This window comes from Daphnia pulicaria, chromosome 6 (assembly GCF_021234035.1).
Source record: "Daphnia pulicaria isolate SC F1-1A chromosome 6, SC_F0-13Bv2, whole genome shotgun sequence".
In the NCBI taxonomy this organism is placed as follows: Eukaryota; Metazoa; Arthropoda; class Branchiopoda; order Diplostraca; family Daphniidae; genus Daphnia; species Daphnia pulicaria.
Genome location: NC_060918.1, coordinates 24,163,010 through 24,180,724, shown reverse-complemented (window position 1 = coordinate 24,180,724; position 17,715 = coordinate 24,163,010). Strand labels below are relative to the sequence as shown.

Here is a 17,715-nt window from a genome sequence, read left to right as displayed (position 1 = left end):
CCAAAGGGTAAATAGGAAAGACGGTGTGAGCACGTGCAAGTAGTAGATCTCGCTAACGACCTCGTCCTGGCGTCCCGACTCACTTGTCTTTTGTTGTCAAACGTCGTCAAATAAAGATCAGATCAATGACAATGAACTAGTTCGAGACTGCGCTGGTTTCACACACAGCACACTTCGTTCCAAGTTCGCGATGTTTGCGTCATCACAATCAACGACTAGCGCCTTTGCCCTTACTGCTGGTGGTGGTTATTTTGTCCCGCCGCCAGTTTCACCACTCCCACGCCAACGAAATTACCAACAATAGCAACGATATAAACTACTTGGGTATATCACCGCGTCTGAGCGGACTGAGAGCGACAACTTCCAACTAAGAATGGGGCGCGGGATCAAAGGCTGCAAACCCCATCTCCGGGGACAAGAGGAATTGCAGGGGATTCAGGCGGATCAATGGCGCATATACACAACACATCACTACCGCCCGCCAGAAGCATCTCGTGATCGCGAAAGGCGACTCTTAGTGCGCCGGCTCGCATTACTAATTTTACTATTTCCCACCCATAATGATGCGACAATATTCCTCACGCGTGAGAACCACTTGACGTTCACCAACATTCAGCCAATATGTTTGTCCATCTGCTTCTAACCGGAACATGTCCGCGGAGCGGTTGAAATCTCCTATAAAACAAAATCGAGAAATAATCGACAAAGTTGGTGTATGGCGTGGTGGCACACTGTATAAACTACTAGGACGTAGGATAAAGTGCGCCACCGTGGCAAACACGTAAAGTTTATCCTATATCCGTGCTATATGCGTTCAGACGAGAAAAAATGGGAATTCATCGCATCATGAAAGCGAATCATTTCGGCTGCAGCGATGACGAAAGAAAACTTTATATGTGGGCGAAAAAGAAATGTACGGTAGTACATTTATATATATTTAGGTTACACTTTAGCTGGACCGAGCTATACCCCATGAGAAATTGGTTTCGCACCAAACCGTAAATCCTTCAATGTATACAATAATGCGATGAATGCCAGCAGTCCTTTCTAGTTTTCCCATGGCTGGGCAGTTATGGCAGTGCGTCGGTGTACACTAGCTTAGCATGCTGCCAACTGCCAACTGGACTTTATCGCGTTATCCAAAATTCCGCCAGCCGTTTTTCATATCCTTATTTGACAATTGATGGCTTGTGTCTGAGTTTCACTCTGTATGCTATAGGCTACTATGCATTGATCTCGGTATTACTATTTTATTTTTCCAATGAATGTGGAAATATCGCCCTTGCATGGTTTGTACACTATGGCCTAAATCAATAAGAGTGATGCATTAGTAATACCCGCAATAAAAAGGCGATATAAGCTTATTATAACTAGATACTTGTAAATCCGGCTGCGAACTATGGAGCTATCGAAAATTGGATGGCACTGGTGATCTTTTATGCAGAAGGTCAAAGAAAAGGCATTACACTTATAATAGATGCCACATCCAATAATAAATCAATAACCAGTGGCGATAAGCAGAGTTGAATCACGCATCATGGTGAAAATTTTACCTTGATTTCCCCAAAAAAAAAGGAATTTCCGGAAATGTTATAAACAATTTCTTTCTTCAAAATTTAATCCGTTCTAACTTCTAAGTTAAATACCCCGTGGAAAATTGCTTCTCGTAAATAACTAAACGAATTATTAACCTCTTTACAAAAGTGGGCCATTACTTCTATAATCCCTATCCTATACTCTCTAATTACGAGTTAGAATCCTAAATCGCGCAAGAGCTCACTGACCCGAATAAGTTGCGAATTCATGTATTATTGTTTAGAAATATTTCTTGGTATACATACCGGCATACGAGTGCAATAAGGGGCGTGCATTCGGGACTCGCACAACACGCTAACATCAATGGCCAATGAGAGAAAGATCGATGAGATGCGAGTGGGATGGATTCTATTATCGATTGGGCGGATCCGAGAATATCTGTTTGTAGTCGACTGAAAGTCTGAAATGGACAACTAGCACGGACAGCCAACAGAGATCAAAGTATTGTGCTTTGGTGCGTTCATTACACCTAATTCAATCTCTTCTTCGCCTATGTCAAATGCACTGAGCGAAAATGAGTCTATAATGCCAAGGAGGAAATAATGGAAAGCGACAAAGTGCGATGAAATGCACTTTGTTGATGTTGATGTTCACTTTGTCTTCCATGCACCTCAATCAATTAATCCCTTAGTCGTCAAATTTGATTGATTGAACAGAAAAGTGGATAGTAGTTGCAACGAGAAATTGAATTAAAAGGCGGGATATTCGAATCTCATTTGTTTCCAGGTTACGTCATTCAAATTGCCTACAGATAAGTATGCATTAAGTATTGAGCCATCATCAGATTTCTAAGTCCCGACGACGGGGTAGTGAACTAGTGACGCTGTAGCTGGGACAGTTCTTCAGGGTGGTATTGACTAAAAGAAAGTTACTATAGTCTGCGTGATTTGAAAAATGCAGCTGCTTTACAAGTCAAATCCTTTATAAATTTAATGTTTCAGTTACAAGTCCAACTTCTACGCCTGCGGAATTTATTTTTTAAACTTTTATCTTAGCATTATCATTTTTGATCTCAGAGAATATTCAAAGAATAGAGTGACTCTAACAAAATATAAGTTTCAACACGTCGTGAAAAAAGCTGAAACGCAGTAAAACATAAAAACAAAAAATGTTCCCCAGGTTCTTCAGCCGCTATTTCTCAATCCCATTTTTGTTTTCTTTCCATTTCTCGGTGGCTTTCAAATCCGTGTTTGTGAGAAAAACGGGCAAACTTTTCTAAGACAATGGGAAATTGTTAGAAGTTTTATTTTAAACAAAAATGTCTGATATATTCTATAGGTTTTAAAAAGACAATCGAAGACAAATCCTACTCTCTGGGGGAGGAAAACTTGTTTCCCTGGTGTTTACCTTTACGCGATAGCCCCAAAACTAAAAGGCCTGCAAAGGTGAAAAGCCGACAGTCTACAGAGTTGGGGTATACAATTACATTACAAGTCCCATCTATAGCACAAACGGGTCGACATGATTAAATAAGATGAACCCTCATGTATAACACCATGGAGCCAAATGATCTCTTCTTCTCGAAATCCAAGTTTACGCTTGAAGTACCAGTTGTTTGAAGTACCTTTGTTGTTACACGCACAACAATCATCTGCTCAATGAGGGAAGGTGCTTATAATACGACACCAGAGCGTCTACTTCAAGCGTCTGATAATAATGAGAAAGCGTCAGTTCTCATGTACAGGTGTCGCAAATCTATAAAATCAAAAACCCACACGACATCTACACTTTGCGCAAGTATTATGTGCTTTATAGTGGAAAGTGCTGTCGGATAACTTATGAGCAACTTTTAACCTAGCCAACCAATCACGCCATTCTCAATTTTTCTCCTTATCAAAATGACTGGTTGATTGACGTTTGGAACATTCGTCGAGTTCTTCCTTTTTTTTTAACGTGTTTGATTAATATTACAGGATTCTAACGTCAGCTTACAACTCGTTCTACAAACTTCTCGCAGCCAATTACATAGTGCCCTGTTTTGGCTTCCAGAACTATTCGATACAATTAGTCTTTCCAGTCGAAACTAGCGGCCGTCGGTATAGGCAACAGGCATATTCTCTTTCGAGAGAAAACAAAATCCGACTCGTGTATGTCAATTACGGCCATTCGGCACGCAACACCTACGTAAGAATAATTGGTGAGGTGCCAATGTAAAAAATATTGTTGTTATTGGTTAGAATGATAAACAGTAACACAATTGCGCATCACGAAGAAAACCTTATTTCCCCTTCGCGGAGTGCAGACATTTCCCTTACACAATAATGTTGCCTTGCCACAACATCATTCAAGGCATTGTAAGGAAAAGGCGATAAATACATATTTCGACGTCGGAAAAATTGGGTAAGATGAAATGGCGCTATCCTAGCTGAATTTCTAGGCCGCCCTATAAGCAAGTTGGTTGTAATCATGCAAAACTCGCTTACTAAGTTTAGTCGAACGAGAATGGATTCAAAAGTTTTAGTTGAGCACTTGCCGCGCGACTTGCTCAACTTGACTTACAGTTTTGTCCGGCGACTCTATAAAGTGAACAGTAACGTTTGGTCGAATGATAAATCAAGTACAATACGGAAGCGGTGACGTACTTCCGGAATGCATGGTCTACACTTGCTTAAAAGTGGTACGGAAAGAATCAATAGCTACATTACACCCAGAGAGCAGATCTAAGAAAGTGAGCCAATACAGGCTACCTATCAACAACATTGTCGAGGACATTTTCCATACAGATCTGTTTGAAACCACAGCGTTTTTCGATACTGCGCGGATGAGGACACAGAAAGTGGGTGAAAGTCCTTGACAATCATGCCAGTATTTTCAACCAATGGAAAATCGTATTTGTCCATTTGGATCGGAATCAATGATGCGAATCAAAGTCAAACATCGCTATACTACATGTATAGCGATGTGTGTATGCTTTTTGTGTTGAATAAACGACTCTAACATAAAAGAATTATACCTCTCTCCTCTTCAGTAGAACGTCAATATCGATTGCAGATCTCAATGGTGTATGTATCTCTATGTAATGTATGTATCGATCCCGTACAATAATAATAACTTAGCATACTTCTTATTAACCAAAAGAAAAAAAAAAGAAAAAAGAAAGAAAATGGGGTAATTACAGTACTGCTGGTAAACATTTCAGTATGTGTTCTCTTTGTTAGCTGGCACAGCCCCGATGGAATGACTCCAGAAGACAGGTTCTCCGTGTAAGCAAACATTTTCGGGATCAGTCGACAGCCATTGTTCAAGCAATTCGCAAACCTCATTTGTCTCCGGTTCAGTACATCGCCCGTCAGCAAGTCGCGCAGCTTCAGACTAAGAAAAGTGAATAAATGAAAACAAATAAACAAACAAATAAAAATAAACAAACACTTGCGCTAGTTTACCTTCAAGTACATGATTATTTGGCCAGGACGACAACTTTCTACAGTACTGCCGTCTTTTGTGACTTGACGTAGGAGATTTTGAACGTCGTTTAAATCGAATCTTTGGACATTTGCAGGGACTTGATACACCACAACGCCGGCATCGTCAGAGTCTGCAATTCCAAGTTCAGAAGGAAATGTAGCAATGAGAGCGATTAAGTACACACGACGAAGCTATTTAAGAGCCATACCAACACCCAGACGAATTCCGACGCCGTTTGCGACGACCCGAGAATCAGTGATAGTCCGAGTTGTAGCAGTTTCCCACTCGCTTGGTAAACTTAGGAGTTTTCTCCAGCCCATAAGGTCTCCAAAGGTTCTAAGTTAAGAAAATTCAAATGAATCAAATGAGTGATTACAATAAACAAACATTTCACTATCGCCGCTTCTCTGTATACTTTTTATCGATCAACATGGGATTGGTAACAGCCCTCGACGGAATGACGTGTTCATTGACGAGTCGAGTGTAAAGTATCATCTCGTAAAGTCGAGTGAAATTGACGGCCATGACGTCATTTCTGTTGGAACAAAGCCAACTACCGCTTTCGATTTTCTTCAAGCAGAACCACTGATCTTTAGTCTTCAATTGGGAAGATTCGAGTGACTGGTTCAAAATGTCCATGGAAAAGTCAATGCTACTTGACGTTCTTTTAGGAGGTGGGGCAGATGCAACTACACTTCTGCTTGGAGTTCTTTCAGTCCGAATGACGGGTGTCTGTGAGCCAAGCAAATAGCGATCTAAAGAAGTATTGCTCATAGAAGATTTTTTTGGCGTTCGAAGCTTGTTCCTAGTTTTTTTTTTCAAATTTTAAACAAACTATATGTGAAGAGAAGGCATTTAGGTACAAACATATTTAAAGAGTAATTACGCATTATAACGTTGCTTGTTGGTTTCGGCTCTTGTTTCGTATTTCTCCCGACTGTTTTTATCAAGGTTTTTCCATCCGTTATTCAAATTCTGCGACAACTCCGTAAAGCTCATCGTTGGATCTTGAGAAAGAACTAATAAAAACAAACGAGATATAGTAAAAAATCGGTCAAAGCATATTAATATTTTCGGATTTTTACTTTCGTTTCTCACGTCTTTGCAGTATTCACCAAATGGATCTGCTGGAATTTTTCGAACTTTTCCATTCACAGTCTCTAAAAGGGAAGGTGATGAACCAACGATTCTCGACGTTTCCATCGTCTCAATTAGCTTCGGTTTCTTAGCTAGATTGTCTAAAACTGGAGTATCCGATAGTCGCTTGGCCAAGTGTGGCTGTCCTCTCAGCACCTGTATCGGCTATTCGACAACCAAATCTTTCCAATTCCTCTATTACTCAACACAATAGATAAATCTCTTGGTTAACTTACATGAACAATTTGTCCATCCGAATTTGTTGCTAGTCCCCTGCTCCACTGATCAGAGCCAATCGCTATGATTTCAGGTTCATTAGAAGCGGATTCATTCGTTTCGAAGCTTTCCTTTTCAACTGGGACCTGAAATGGTTCGTCAAATCCACGAAACAAACAATCGTCTTCCGGAAAACCATCAACGGAGTCAATTCGGGTTGATTCAAGTTGACGAAATCCAATTTGTGAATCAAAAGTGGTTTCAAACTGGGTATGAAGAGGTGCTTGGGTATGACTTTTGTGTTGATCCTCCAATACAGTTTCTTCCACCATTCGCACCTCCGTCACGTCTGGGTTAACTGCTGAAGTGCTGTTCTCGCATTCAGCTGTCTGCAAATTAACTTCCGTTGGCTTCTCGGCAACCAAATTTGTTCCTAGAATGTCGGAAACCCGTTTTCTTATTAACTCGAGGACATCACCCTACAAAAAAGTAGCTATGTTAAAAATGGGATATCCATTGTAATTTACAAGTCCGATAAAATCTTACTTGCCGTTTCAACAACACTTTAGTTTTGTTGGGTTCTACATTGACATCCACTTCGTCTCCAGGAAACTGTAGCGAAACGATGAATATTGGATAAACTGCCGACTTTTGATCACCATCCCGAATGAATCCATAAAGCTCTTTCATCAGCTATAAACAAATACTATTGTAAATTATCGAGTAACTTCAAATATGTAAAATGTCACCTTTTCAATGTCTTTCGAAATAACAGGACGTTGGTTGATGAAGGTGAAACAACGATCAGGCCGATTTCGAAAACAAATATCTAAAGGAGCAGTTCTTTTAGGAACCACTAACACCATTTGCATCTGTGATGTGACATCAAGGCAATAAAAAATACGAAAAACACAATGAAATAACAGAGTTATTTACCAGCTCATATTCGCTGATGAATTCCATGTTAGAACAAATTTCGTGACCCAGTGTTTGACGAATGTTTGCTGTAAAGTCGGTTGCTCGATTCTTTTGCCAGATCAAACTGTGGTCGTGGTGAAGACTTAGGTGGAGTTCGGGATGAATCAATCCGTAGCTGAGAAGGAGTTCTTCAACTTTAATCAGCTCATCTTTTTTTCTTTTTGGAGTTTGATAATATTGTTTGCGAACAGGAATATTCCAGAAGAGTGACGTCATGACGACTAAAGTGCCTTGACTCAAATGAGACGGTTTCACATCCACCACATCACCATTACTGTCCATAGTATAGGTCGAGGCTACTGGATCTTCAGCCGTTTTAGTCGTAACCGACAATTTGGCTACAGCACAAATGGCAGCTAATGCTTCACCTCTAAATCCATAAGTTGAGAGAGCTTCCAAATCTTGATGCTGACTAATTTTGGATGTGTAATGAGGCAAAGCCATCTTCAAAACATTTTCTTTACTAACTCCTGACCCATTATCTGTTACTTCAATCTTGCTAAGACCACTGTTTTCCTAAAAAAGTTCAGATAAAAAAAGGTCAGATATTTAATTAGTTGTTCATTTATTTAATATTAGTTACCAGTTTAACTCTTACAACAGTAGAGCTTGCATCTAGGGAATTTTCAACCAACTCTTTTACTATGTTGCAGACAGAAGTCGCTATTTGTGTTGCAGTTATCAGTTTCACGGTACTGGGTGGAAGTTCTGAGATGATCTTTTTCTCAACCATTTTGTTCAAGTTTTTTGTTTAAGCACTAAGGATATGAAAGCATAGACCTAATCTAAAGCAAAACAAGAATCAAAGTATCAGGATTGAATTTTAATTTAACTCAACAATTTTCCCTGCTGACACATTAGACAATGCTTGAAAAATGTTTTAGAGTTTGCTACAAGATTTTTACTGGACTAAAGTAAGAAGAAATGGAATAGTAGATTGTAATTTATTGCAAACATTGTCTGAACTCTGGAAGGAAATAAATAGTGTAGTAAAATCTTTTTTTCAATTTCTGCTATGGATGTTCTATTCCCTCCATTTTTGTTTTTTGTTTGCCTCTATTTTTGTCTAAAATCATAATGTAAAGTAACCTTTTTGAAATTTGAGAAGTTTAGCAAGCTATTATAAATAAATAGTAGTAACTAGTGACAAATACTTTAGCTTTTCCCGAGATGAGCATAAAATTGTTTTGTACACAAGTGACAAGAACTCGTTCGAAAACAGACTACCGCCATTAATTTACACAGGCTGTGTTGCCAATATGTGGTAATAAATGACAATATTTTTCACTTTTCACATGCTGACGTGCTGTTCTTCGGCTTAGGGCAACTTCAATGCTTGGGCATTACTAATTTTGTCGTGGCCAAAAAAAATCCAAGTTATTTTTCCATTCGAGATTTTCAATTTCACTTGACTAGACAATAGTATTCTAAATTACAGATAAGGTTGTTGCAGAGATAAATTTCAATTACGGTTTTTCAACTTGCTGATTCTGATTTTGTGTTTTAGGTAGTTAAAAAATGACGGAAGTGAAGAGTCACAAACCTCGATGTTTTTTTGACATCGAGATCGGCGGTATTGCAGCCGGTCGGATCGTTATGGAACTATTCAATGACATCGCACCAATCACGTGTGAAAATTTTAGGTCTCTCTGTACAGGAGAGAAAGGCATTGGAAAGGTGTGTTACCTATTCGATATAATGTCTACAACTATTAAGTGTTTATTGTTGCATTTATTCTTCAGACTACAGGAAAACCCCTTCATTACAAGGGAATTGTATTTCATCGTGTTGTCAAAGATTTTATGATCCAATCAGGGGACTTCTCAAACGGAAATGGAACTGGAGGGGAATCAATTTACGGTGGAACTTATGAAGGTGTGTATTTGGTTATGACAATAATGACATTCAAGAGTAATTTATTACATTGTTGCTTAGATGAGGAATTTGTTAAAAAGCACGAGCAACCCTTTCTTTTATCCATGGCCAACAGAGGAAAGGATACAAATGGTTCTCAGTTTTTCATGTAAGACATTTTGTTTCTATTATTCACTTATGTTAGTTGTCAACCATTTTGATAAAAATGAAAATTGTCATGAATTATGCTCTATTCATTTAGTTGCAAATTCATTCATGTGTGTAAGTTAATTAAGGAGAAAATTGGTTACAGTGGAAAGGGAGTTCTTTACAAGATGATGATCCAGTTCAATCTAACCCTCCCCTACATCCATGGGCACTGTATTTTTCTTTGAATTTTTGTGTCATTGGCAGAACTACCCAGCCTTCACCTCATTTGGACAAGTAAGTTAGGACACATTTTCCTCTATCTCTCCAAGTACTTTAATTGATTGTTGCTTTTTGTTTTTGGTAGTATTCACGTTGTGTTTGGTCACATTATTTCTGGTCAAGCAGTAGTGAAACAAATTGAGGGTCTACCGGTGGACAGACGGAGTCGACCATTGCAAGATGCTAAAGTTGTGAATTGTGGAGAACTTGTTCCTAAGGCCAAGCCGAAAGGTATTTCATTACAAAGAAGTTTGAATTTATTCAAATTACTTAAATCAATTTTATAATTTCAGAGGAGAAGAAAAAGCGCAAGGTTTCTGTTTCCAGCGAAAGCAGTAGCGCCAGTAGCAGCAGTAGTAGTGAATCCGACAGCTCTATAGAGGAAGGAGAGGTTAAAAAAGAGAAAAAAACTAAGAAAAACAAGAAGAAAACATCTAAAAAGGACAAGAAGAAAAAGAGGTTTTTTTCTTTTTTGATTTATTGTTTCTTAGTAGTTGCCAATAATTATTCTCTTTATGGTTAGATCGACTAGTGGTGACCAAGGGGAAAAATCCGATCAAGAACTTGAAGGGCTGCCTCATCCGTTGGTGACGCTCTCGAAAATTAACCCCGACGAAATCCCCGAGGTTCCGTCTAATCGCTATCTTTATCGAGGTGAAAAAAAGAATGACGACGCAGATTCGAAAAAGAAGGGTAATAATGATGAAGATGAAAGAGGAAGGGAGAAACGACGTGCCCAAATCCGTGGACGAACTAAAAGTGGCAGGAAAGTCAAGGGACGAGGATCACTGGTAATGCCATTTAAAAAAAAACATCCTTTATTTTGAACTTGTATAAATCTTTCGATAATACAGCGGTACCGGACCCCTTCGCATAGTCCGTCTCGAAGCCCAACTCCTCCTCATTGGCGTTATGAACAACGCAAAACAATTTCAATGAAGGAATTTGAGGTAGATAATCAAAACAAAAAATTTTATTTTTAAGTTTAAACATCTTTTGTTTGTTTGTTAATAGCACCGTGAAAAGGAAAGGAAAAAGCGAGACGATGAATTAAAGAAACGGGAAGAAGAAAGGAAGAAGCGCCACGCTGAAAGGGAACAAGCTGAAAGGCAGAAAGTTCTTCAACGGGAATTGGAAGAAATGGAACAGCAACTCAATATAAAAGTGTAAGTTTGAGTTTCCGTGTTATGCTAAAGCAGTAGAATTTAGTGTCTTGTTTTGTGTAGCCCTTCAGAAAACAAGGAAACAAACAACGGCACTTCTGTTCCAAAGGAGAACGAGAATAAAGCTGAAGAAAATTCGTCGATCGCTAAACCTGACAAAGAATCAAGTGGAGCTGTTGATTTTGACCTTGCACTTGATTATGAAGAAGATGCCCCTCATTCTGACAATGAAGGAGAAATCAAAGAAGATGCGAACGTTAAAACTATTCAACATTCCCAGCCAAAGCCCAAAGAAGACGCTGAGTCGTCCGACGACAGTTCTGGTCAAGGTAATTATAACTTTGTGCACTTATTCTTGGAAGTGCAGATGTTGTCATTGTTTTTTTGTTTTATAACCCAAAATGGACAATTCAATTTGTCAATTTGTTAAGGATTAGGATCGGATACTTTAGAGAAGCTTCGAGGCAGGAGTCGATCGGAATTACCTAGTCCTGAAAGTGAAGACATCTCTCGGAGGCGTGACTCACGAAAAGGACAACAATTGCCCGTAACTGGCCTTAGTAGCTTGGCCAAAACATACGCTGACGAAGAGGCTGCTGCTGCAGCAGCAGAAAACAGTAAACCAGCAGCTCCGGCCACCAAGGTCGCCGAGGAGAAGGTTTCAGCAGAGATTGTTTTGGCACCTCAGACAAAAGACAACAATCAGCAGGCCAAAGGAGGCGCGGTCAAGGAGGCGGTGGAGAAAGACAAAGACAGCGGCAACCATTCCAGCAAGGATAAACAAACGGTAAATAAAACTTTCTTATTCGTCTAAGAAATTGTTTATCTTCTTCACCGCATAAACAAAAAACGACCTGAATGTGCAAAAGTTAATACATTTTTCTGAACACTTTTATGCTACTTTTAGGATCGCCGTAGGAGTCGTTCTCGTGACAGGCGTGATTCACGTGAACGTGATAAGCATCACCGTGATTCAGATAGGCGTAGGAACGATAGACGCCGATCGCGATCACGCGATAGATCCCGCAGGGATCATAACAAGAGAAGCCGTTCGAGATCCCATGAACGCTCAAGAAGACGCTAAAATCGTGGAATTACAAAATTTGAAGTCACTTGACCCTGAAGTTACACAGAAATACAAGAATCAGAACACTATTTTTCATTATATTAATTCAGAAATCAGTACTAGAGGAGAAAATATGTACAATTTGTTTAGAATTAGAACATGTTACAATTTTTTAGGCAGTATGTCATCCTCAACTGAATCTACTTTGGGTTTAATTGCTTCTTGCATGAGTTCGTGCAATTGGGAAATCTGGTCGTCTTTAAATAAGTCAAGTTCTTCTGGAGTGAGATGTTTGCCTAAAGCGGGAGTTTGTTTTTTCAACTGGCTCACATTCAGCTGCTTTGCAAGAGTAACTGCATAATCCTAAATTATTTAACAAATTTTTATAAAATGTAACAAAATTTACTTAATCTTTTTTGAACAGTACCACCCATCCAGTCATGAATTGATTGACTTCCTGTGGTTGGCATGTCTTGTGACGTTTGAACTCATCTTTGACGTACTACAAGAACAAAAGACAAATGGTAATTCTGATAAATTTCAGGTAATAATATTGCAATTTACTACAGTATTAAAGAAATCTAGTAGAAAGCACATTTTAGAACAGAAAAACTTTTACTTGATCACCAATCGCTTTTATCTCCAAAGGTAATCCCCGATGAATCCGAAGTATGGTTTTATACAACAAGCGAACTCGTTGAACATGAGTGAACGCGGTAGATGCAGCACTAGCCATTTTGAAATTATGTAACAACGTTCCTCTACAGGAGAGTTCTTCAAGACATCAAGTTGTAAACAATCCAATATGTTTACTATTCTCATCACTTGCATCAGAATCGTCTGTAGTGAAGACAGTGTTGCCTTCAACTTCATAACACGCGTCGATGTGTAACAACTAACAATCAGCAAGTTTTCTTCTATTTATCTATTTTTTTACTTGCGGAATGCGATCTGGTACATCTCTTTTAATCATCAACTAATTTAGTCAAGTCCGTCGTTGCCTTTTGATTGCTGTAAATTATTTACACGTCCGTGCAAATGCATAACTTTTTCAATTAGGAACTATTAACCACTCCTTGCACGTTTTCGTTCAACGAATGCAGTTGTTCGCGTATATTCTGGTATAAATCTCAAAGCGTTAAATTAATATCTCTAAGTTTTTTTTTTTAAATATATTATTTTGTGCTTCATCACATTCAACTGTCATCAAAGGTGAGTTGTCAACATTTGCCAGATCTTAGAACGCTATGGCAACAGCAGTTGGGGCTGTTTCCTGAGAAACCGGGACGACGTTCTACATGGGGTCGTCAACGTTTCCAACAGTCTTTTAAAAATGCAATACGTAACTTTTTTTTTCCAAAATGCTATGAAACGAAGCTGTCAGTAGGGTCGCATCTGGTCTCCCTACATTCACACTAACAACATCACCACGTATAGCCCCTATACACGTTTAAAACGACTATTTTGGTGATTTGGAACAGAATAACGCCTCATACGATGTATACATGCAGTGCCCTTTGGAAGATTATGCTTTATAAGACTTTTACTGGAAGTAAGCATATTTGATTTCATGGTTTTAGTAGGCTAAAACCTTTTCGAACGATTCTATATATCTTTTATCCAAGTTCTAGCAAACTACACGGTGGGTGGGATATGAATATTTCATAATATTCCGCGCGCGTTGGCTTGGTTACATGCGAGGACTATATCGGTAACGAACACGCCCCTTCTTGCAACGTCGTTGAAACAAATAGGATGATCTTTCCGTTTTAAATATAGGCAATGTCTGCGCTTGCGCCGTTGGCCTAAGAAAAAAGGGAAAAGATTTTTTCGTTTTCTCATATACACGTTCAACTTGGGTGACATCTCCTCTATACGTTTTCCTATCTGCCGGGCAGTTATAAGTGGAAACAGCAAGGATACAGAACGCAAATAGATATCGCTCTCTCTCTCTGCACTGTCTTCTCATGGAGTGCACCAGCAGTGCCGCCGTTTGAATCATTTCTCCCTGCTACAACAATAGTATTGCCATCGGTGACCGCGGTCAATAAATCAGTGGGGAAAACTCCATCGCATTTATTGATGTCTGGGCGGAAGACGTTCATTCACGATTCATTTTCTCCCATCCCCGACTCTGTGTCGTGTTACTTTGACGTCGTAAAAATTTCGTATCAGTGATATATACTTGCACCGTTGTCATGAGTACGATACAATCTTCCATCTCTAAGCGGAATCTCCTCATGATGCGTAACAGAAGCGGATCTCAGGGAACCAACGAAGTCAATTTGGCTTTAATCGGAGAGCTCGGCAGCGGCAAATCAGGTCCAATTACATTCTACCTAGTAGTAGTAATTAATACTATATAGGCTATTGTTTTGCCAATTGTGTTGGGCAGAAAAGGAGGCAATAAGGCGGAAAGGTGAGCGAAAGAGGAGAGAACGCAATTTCCGTGTCCGTAATAACAAACCGCATTCGATGCGCTGCACGGCGCGGTTTATTTTTCTAAAAATAGTAGAGTCCACACATTTTTACGCGTATTAGTCTTACGTCTATCTCCATATCACACGCTCCCTCTTTCAGCTTTCGAAAGCTTTTCTTCCGCGGTGTCTTGATGTTGTTTTTCCACACGTTTTATGTTCTCTCTGATGGCGCCCGACCCCAGCAGACCTAACCAAACTATTAGACAACAAATAATAATCGTTTTATGTTGTTTTAAATAGCCCTGACTGTGAAGTATATCACCCGCCGGTTTATCAACGAGTACGATCCAGAATTAGGTACTACTAGAATATCTACTGTAGTCTACCATCCGTTTATAACAAAATTTAAAAAAAGAAATCCTGACTACAAATTGCACCCCATCACATATACGTAAAATAGTACAGAATTTGTACACATAAGATGTTTATATAAACGAGGTAGCTTTATCTCGTTCCTCTCCATCCAATCCAATCTTGTCAATTAGACTTAAAGATGTATATAGTTTTCCGATGAAAAAGACATAAATTTTCTGATCAGATTATTTTCGAAATGAAATATATTTTGACGGAAAGAGGACACTTATTCCAAGCCGGAGCATGTCGACAATCAGGACATTTTGGTGAGGATTATGGACACGTGCGACAAAGAAGGCAAAGACCCCGAACGCTATTTGAAATGGGCTGACGGATACTTAGTAAGTCCTCATTTTAAATTTATTGTCGAATTTTGAAAAAAAAAAAAAATGTTAATTGTTTTCCTTCTTAATCACAGGTAATATACAGCATTACACAGGTATGTACAATTTAATAATTTAAGGTTTTCATCGCAAAACCAATTAATTGAGCAATTAATTTTTTTATAGCGAAGCAGTTTTGAAACGGCGCAGAGGTATCTGGACGGAATTAGTCAACATTTACGACTCACGACCACTTACGTATGAGCTCATCATTTGAATATTAACATTTATCTTTTCCAATGATTTTCAAAGAAATTGTTTTATTTAGGACGCCCCGCTGATACTCATTGGGAACAAAGTGGATCTGGAACGCTACAGGTAAGAAGCTTAAAATGCGCCAGTTGAACGTCTTATTAGTTCTCGTTAAATCCCGCTTAAATCCCGTGATTTGGGACGTGAATTAGCAACAAATGTGCACCATTCCCTGCATAGCGTAGAGCTACTATAGTGAAAGACTGATAAATTGAGCATTCATTGTGTTGATTGTCGTAAATGAATCACTCACTAAACTCGTCTACGGTATTTCGGGGGAGTACATACATTGCGAAACGAGGATGTCAACGTCAGTACAGAGAGAAGATATCAGTTTGTCTTTCGCGCAAATAGCTGCCCCAAATGACCAAGAAGGATGAGCAAAAGAGCTTATCTCAGTATAAAGTTTTTCCCGTGTAACCAACAGCTGTTCCACGTTTCTTGAACTTGTGCCAATTACCCTCCAGCAAAAAAAAAAAAACACCTTTTAATGACATGTATCTATTATACTTTTTTGCGGGGCTCTCCGTTATACTCAGTCAAGTTGTTTGGTAGAGCATTTGAAACATCACAACAACGACTGCGGAATATAACGGAAATAACATTTGTATCATTTCTTTCGGTTTCTTGACATCATCAGGACGGTAAGTAAACCTGAAGGTTCCAGTCTGGCTCATTTCTACAACGCTGCCTTCTTCGAGACTTCCGCGGCCGAAGAGTTCAGCTCCGTCGAGCGCGTTTTCCACGAAGCTATTCGCGGTAATTGGCGCTAATTTGAATAAACATTTGATATCTATTCAAATTTGGAGAAAACAAAAAGTTATTTCAAATTTTTGTTCACAGAAGTGATTCGCGAGCAGGAGCGCTACATGCCCATTCGCAGTTTGTATTTTGGCAATGAAGAGAGCAAAAGCGGCAACAGTTTCCTCACGCATATCGGTAAGTCAATTAAAAATGAACCGTTCCGACTCGCGACAAAGAATTTCCTTCTATAAGGAATTGGTCTAGTTTCTCTCTTATATCTCGTAATCGCCCGGGCTATTTTATTTATAAACCAATCTAGAAAAACAAAATTAATAACCAGTGACAGATTTATCACGTTTGCCCTGGTCTTCCCTTCGCTCTGTTGTATAATAATAGATGATCGATTATCTGGGACTGGTGACAATTCGGCGACACTGCGGTCAAATCACGCAGTGTAGCAGCACAGCTCTACGTTTCGGCGCAGACTCGTAGCTACTACTGTTATAGCATAATTAAAAAAGAAGAGATTTGAAATCGTGCCAGAAAATGTGCGTCTGTTTTGTTGGGAAATATTGGCGAGCCCGTGATAAAAGTACCTTTGCTGCTATCTCAACACGACATTTCACGCTGGAATGAATGTCTTCAAATGCCGGTTGGGGAGGCTTTGCGAGTGGGTGGGTGGGTGGGTCCCCCTAGTTGGCAAACGCCTCCTTTTGCATTCGTCGATTGCACAAGAGAGAAAATCCTGGTTCGGGAATTGAGCTGCTCGGTTTCTCTACTATCACGAGGTTCATTTATAGAATCCCGACATCTTAAATACGGGATTTTACGACACAGCCTCTGCAACCACAGACGATAAATATGACTAATTTATCTCCTTGTTTTTGTTTACGTCATCGTGTTGCAGATCGTTCACGTCGTTTGCGCTCACCGGGAGTGATCCATCATGGTAGTAAGAACGGACAGTCCAGCAGCTCGTCGTCAAGCGCCAGCAAAGACGGCAGCAGCAGTAGTCGTCCCGAAGCTGCCGGCAACAACTCCCGATTCTCTTTCCTTAAGGGCAAAGGTTTCAAAGGAATTTTCCAATAAAATCACGGCCGCAAAAGAAAACGAAAGTTACACAAGTTTCACTCATGTCATTTGGTTGCAATATTTCACTGTCATTTTACTTTGCCACTTTACAATGTCCTCCCACACCATTATTTTTAGCTGATGCCTCAATGTGATCTGATGTTGATAAATGTATCGACTTTTTAAAAAAATTGCTGCACAACACATAATACTGATTTCGTCGTCTTTACACGAACACGAATGAGTTTCACAAGAATCAAATATAACTATCGTCACTTTTTTCTTATGTAATTTCAATTTCGGATCCGAGAATTAGAAAGAGGAACTATATGGATATTACTTTTACCGAACTTCGCCGAATTGATGAGCAGGAATAGTAGGCTATCTGTATGATGAGATGACTACTGGGATACGTTAACTTCCGCGTCTTTTGAAACTCAATTGAATATGAGCCCCTCAGTGGTTGAAAAGAAAATGAGATAGAATTTTCTTTTTCTGAAATCCCATAACTTGTGAAGAAATACGTAGTTGGACCGTTGCCCACATAAATTCTCTAATTATCATAGAAGTTTTAAAGCTTAGTTTTC

General features: G+C 39.3%; 4 protein-coding genes across 12 annotated transcripts; 2 read left to right on the top strand and 2 right to left on the bottom strand.

Moving 5' to 3' along the window:
- Positions 1 to 3,700: 3,700 nt before the first annotated feature.
- Positions 3,701 to 8,565, bottom strand: LOC124344034 (PMS1 protein homolog 1-like). 7 transcript variants are annotated; one of them, XM_046797426.1, is made up of 13 exons: positions 8,422 to 8,565; positions 7,916 to 8,090; positions 7,291 to 7,848; positions 7,104 to 7,226; positions 6,901 to 7,047; positions 6,375 to 6,833; positions 6,087 to 6,303; positions 5,888 to 6,020; positions 5,417 to 5,806; positions 5,210 to 5,337; positions 4,980 to 5,131; positions 4,713 to 4,908; positions 3,701 to 3,716 (listed from the first exon to the last, which is right to left on the bottom strand). In XM_046797426.1, exons 2-12 carry the CDS (start codon positions 8,063 to 8,065, stop codon positions 4,732 to 4,734), a joined length of 2,634 nt encoding a protein of 877 aa, XP_046653382.1. In that variant the 5' UTR covers positions 8,066 to 8,090; positions 8,422 to 8,565; the 3' UTR covers positions 3,701 to 3,716; positions 4,713 to 4,731. The 7 variants fall into 7 exon arrangements, with proteins under 7 accessions (XP_046653382.1, XP_046653383.1, XP_046653381.1 ...); XM_046797427.1 differs by lacking the exon at positions 3,701 to 3,716 and having other exon boundaries at positions 4,508 to 4,908; positions 7,104 to 7,228; positions 7,296 to 7,848; XM_046797425.1 differs by lacking the exons at positions 3,701 to 3,716; positions 8,422 to 8,565 and adding an exon at positions 8,238 to 8,356 and having other exon boundaries at positions 4,511 to 4,908.
- An 86-nt stretch (positions 8,566 to 8,651) lies between these two features.
- LOC124344036 (peptidyl-prolyl cis-trans isomerase G-like) lies at positions 8,652 to 11,933 on the top strand. 2 transcript variants are annotated; one of them, XM_046797429.1, is made up of 13 exons: positions 8,652 to 8,775; positions 8,840 to 9,009; positions 9,075 to 9,207; positions 9,268 to 9,355; positions 9,601 to 9,630; positions 9,701 to 9,846; positions 9,909 to 10,074; positions 10,139 to 10,406; positions 10,470 to 10,565; positions 10,630 to 10,781; positions 10,842 to 11,107; positions 11,216 to 11,565; positions 11,686 to 11,933. In XM_046797429.1, exons 2-13 carry the CDS (start codon positions 8,851 to 8,853, stop codon positions 11,860 to 11,862), a joined length of 2,031 nt encoding a protein of 676 aa, XP_046653385.1. In that variant the 5' UTR covers positions 8,652 to 8,775; positions 8,840 to 8,850; the 3' UTR covers positions 11,863 to 11,933. The 2 variants fall into 2 exon arrangements, with proteins under 2 accessions (XP_046653385.1, XP_046653384.1); XM_046797428.1 differs by having other exon boundaries at positions 11,210 to 11,565.
- LOC124344037 (succinate dehydrogenase assembly factor 3, mitochondrial-like) lies at positions 11,923 to 12,696 on the bottom strand. The gene is made up of 3 exons (XM_046797430.1): positions 12,464 to 12,696; positions 12,272 to 12,346; positions 11,923 to 12,207 (listed from the first exon to the last, which is right to left on the bottom strand). Exons 1-3 carry the CDS (start codon positions 12,578 to 12,580, stop codon positions 12,007 to 12,009), a joined length of 393 nt encoding a protein of 130 aa, XP_046653386.1. The 5' UTR covers positions 12,581 to 12,696; the 3' UTR covers positions 11,923 to 12,006.
- An 842-nt stretch (positions 12,697 to 13,538) lies between these two features.
- LOC124341930 (ras-like protein family member 12) lies at positions 13,539 to 17,406 on the top strand. 2 transcript variants are annotated; one of them, XM_046794890.1, is made up of 9 exons: positions 13,539 to 14,166; positions 14,565 to 14,621; positions 14,898 to 15,019; positions 15,097 to 15,117; positions 15,188 to 15,259; positions 15,330 to 15,379; positions 15,954 to 16,072; positions 16,157 to 16,252; positions 16,965 to 17,406. In XM_046794890.1, the coding sequence occupies exons 1-9, from the start codon at positions 14,043 to 14,045 to the stop codon at positions 17,144 to 17,146; spliced, it is 843 nt and encodes a 280-aa protein (XP_046650846.1). In that variant the 5' UTR covers positions 13,539 to 14,042; the 3' UTR covers positions 17,147 to 17,406. The 2 variants fall into 2 exon arrangements, with proteins under 2 accessions (XP_046650846.1, XP_046650847.1); XM_046794891.1 differs by lacking the exon at positions 13,539 to 14,166 and having other exon boundaries at positions 14,863 to 15,019.
- Positions 17,407 to 17,715: the final 309 nt, after the last annotated feature.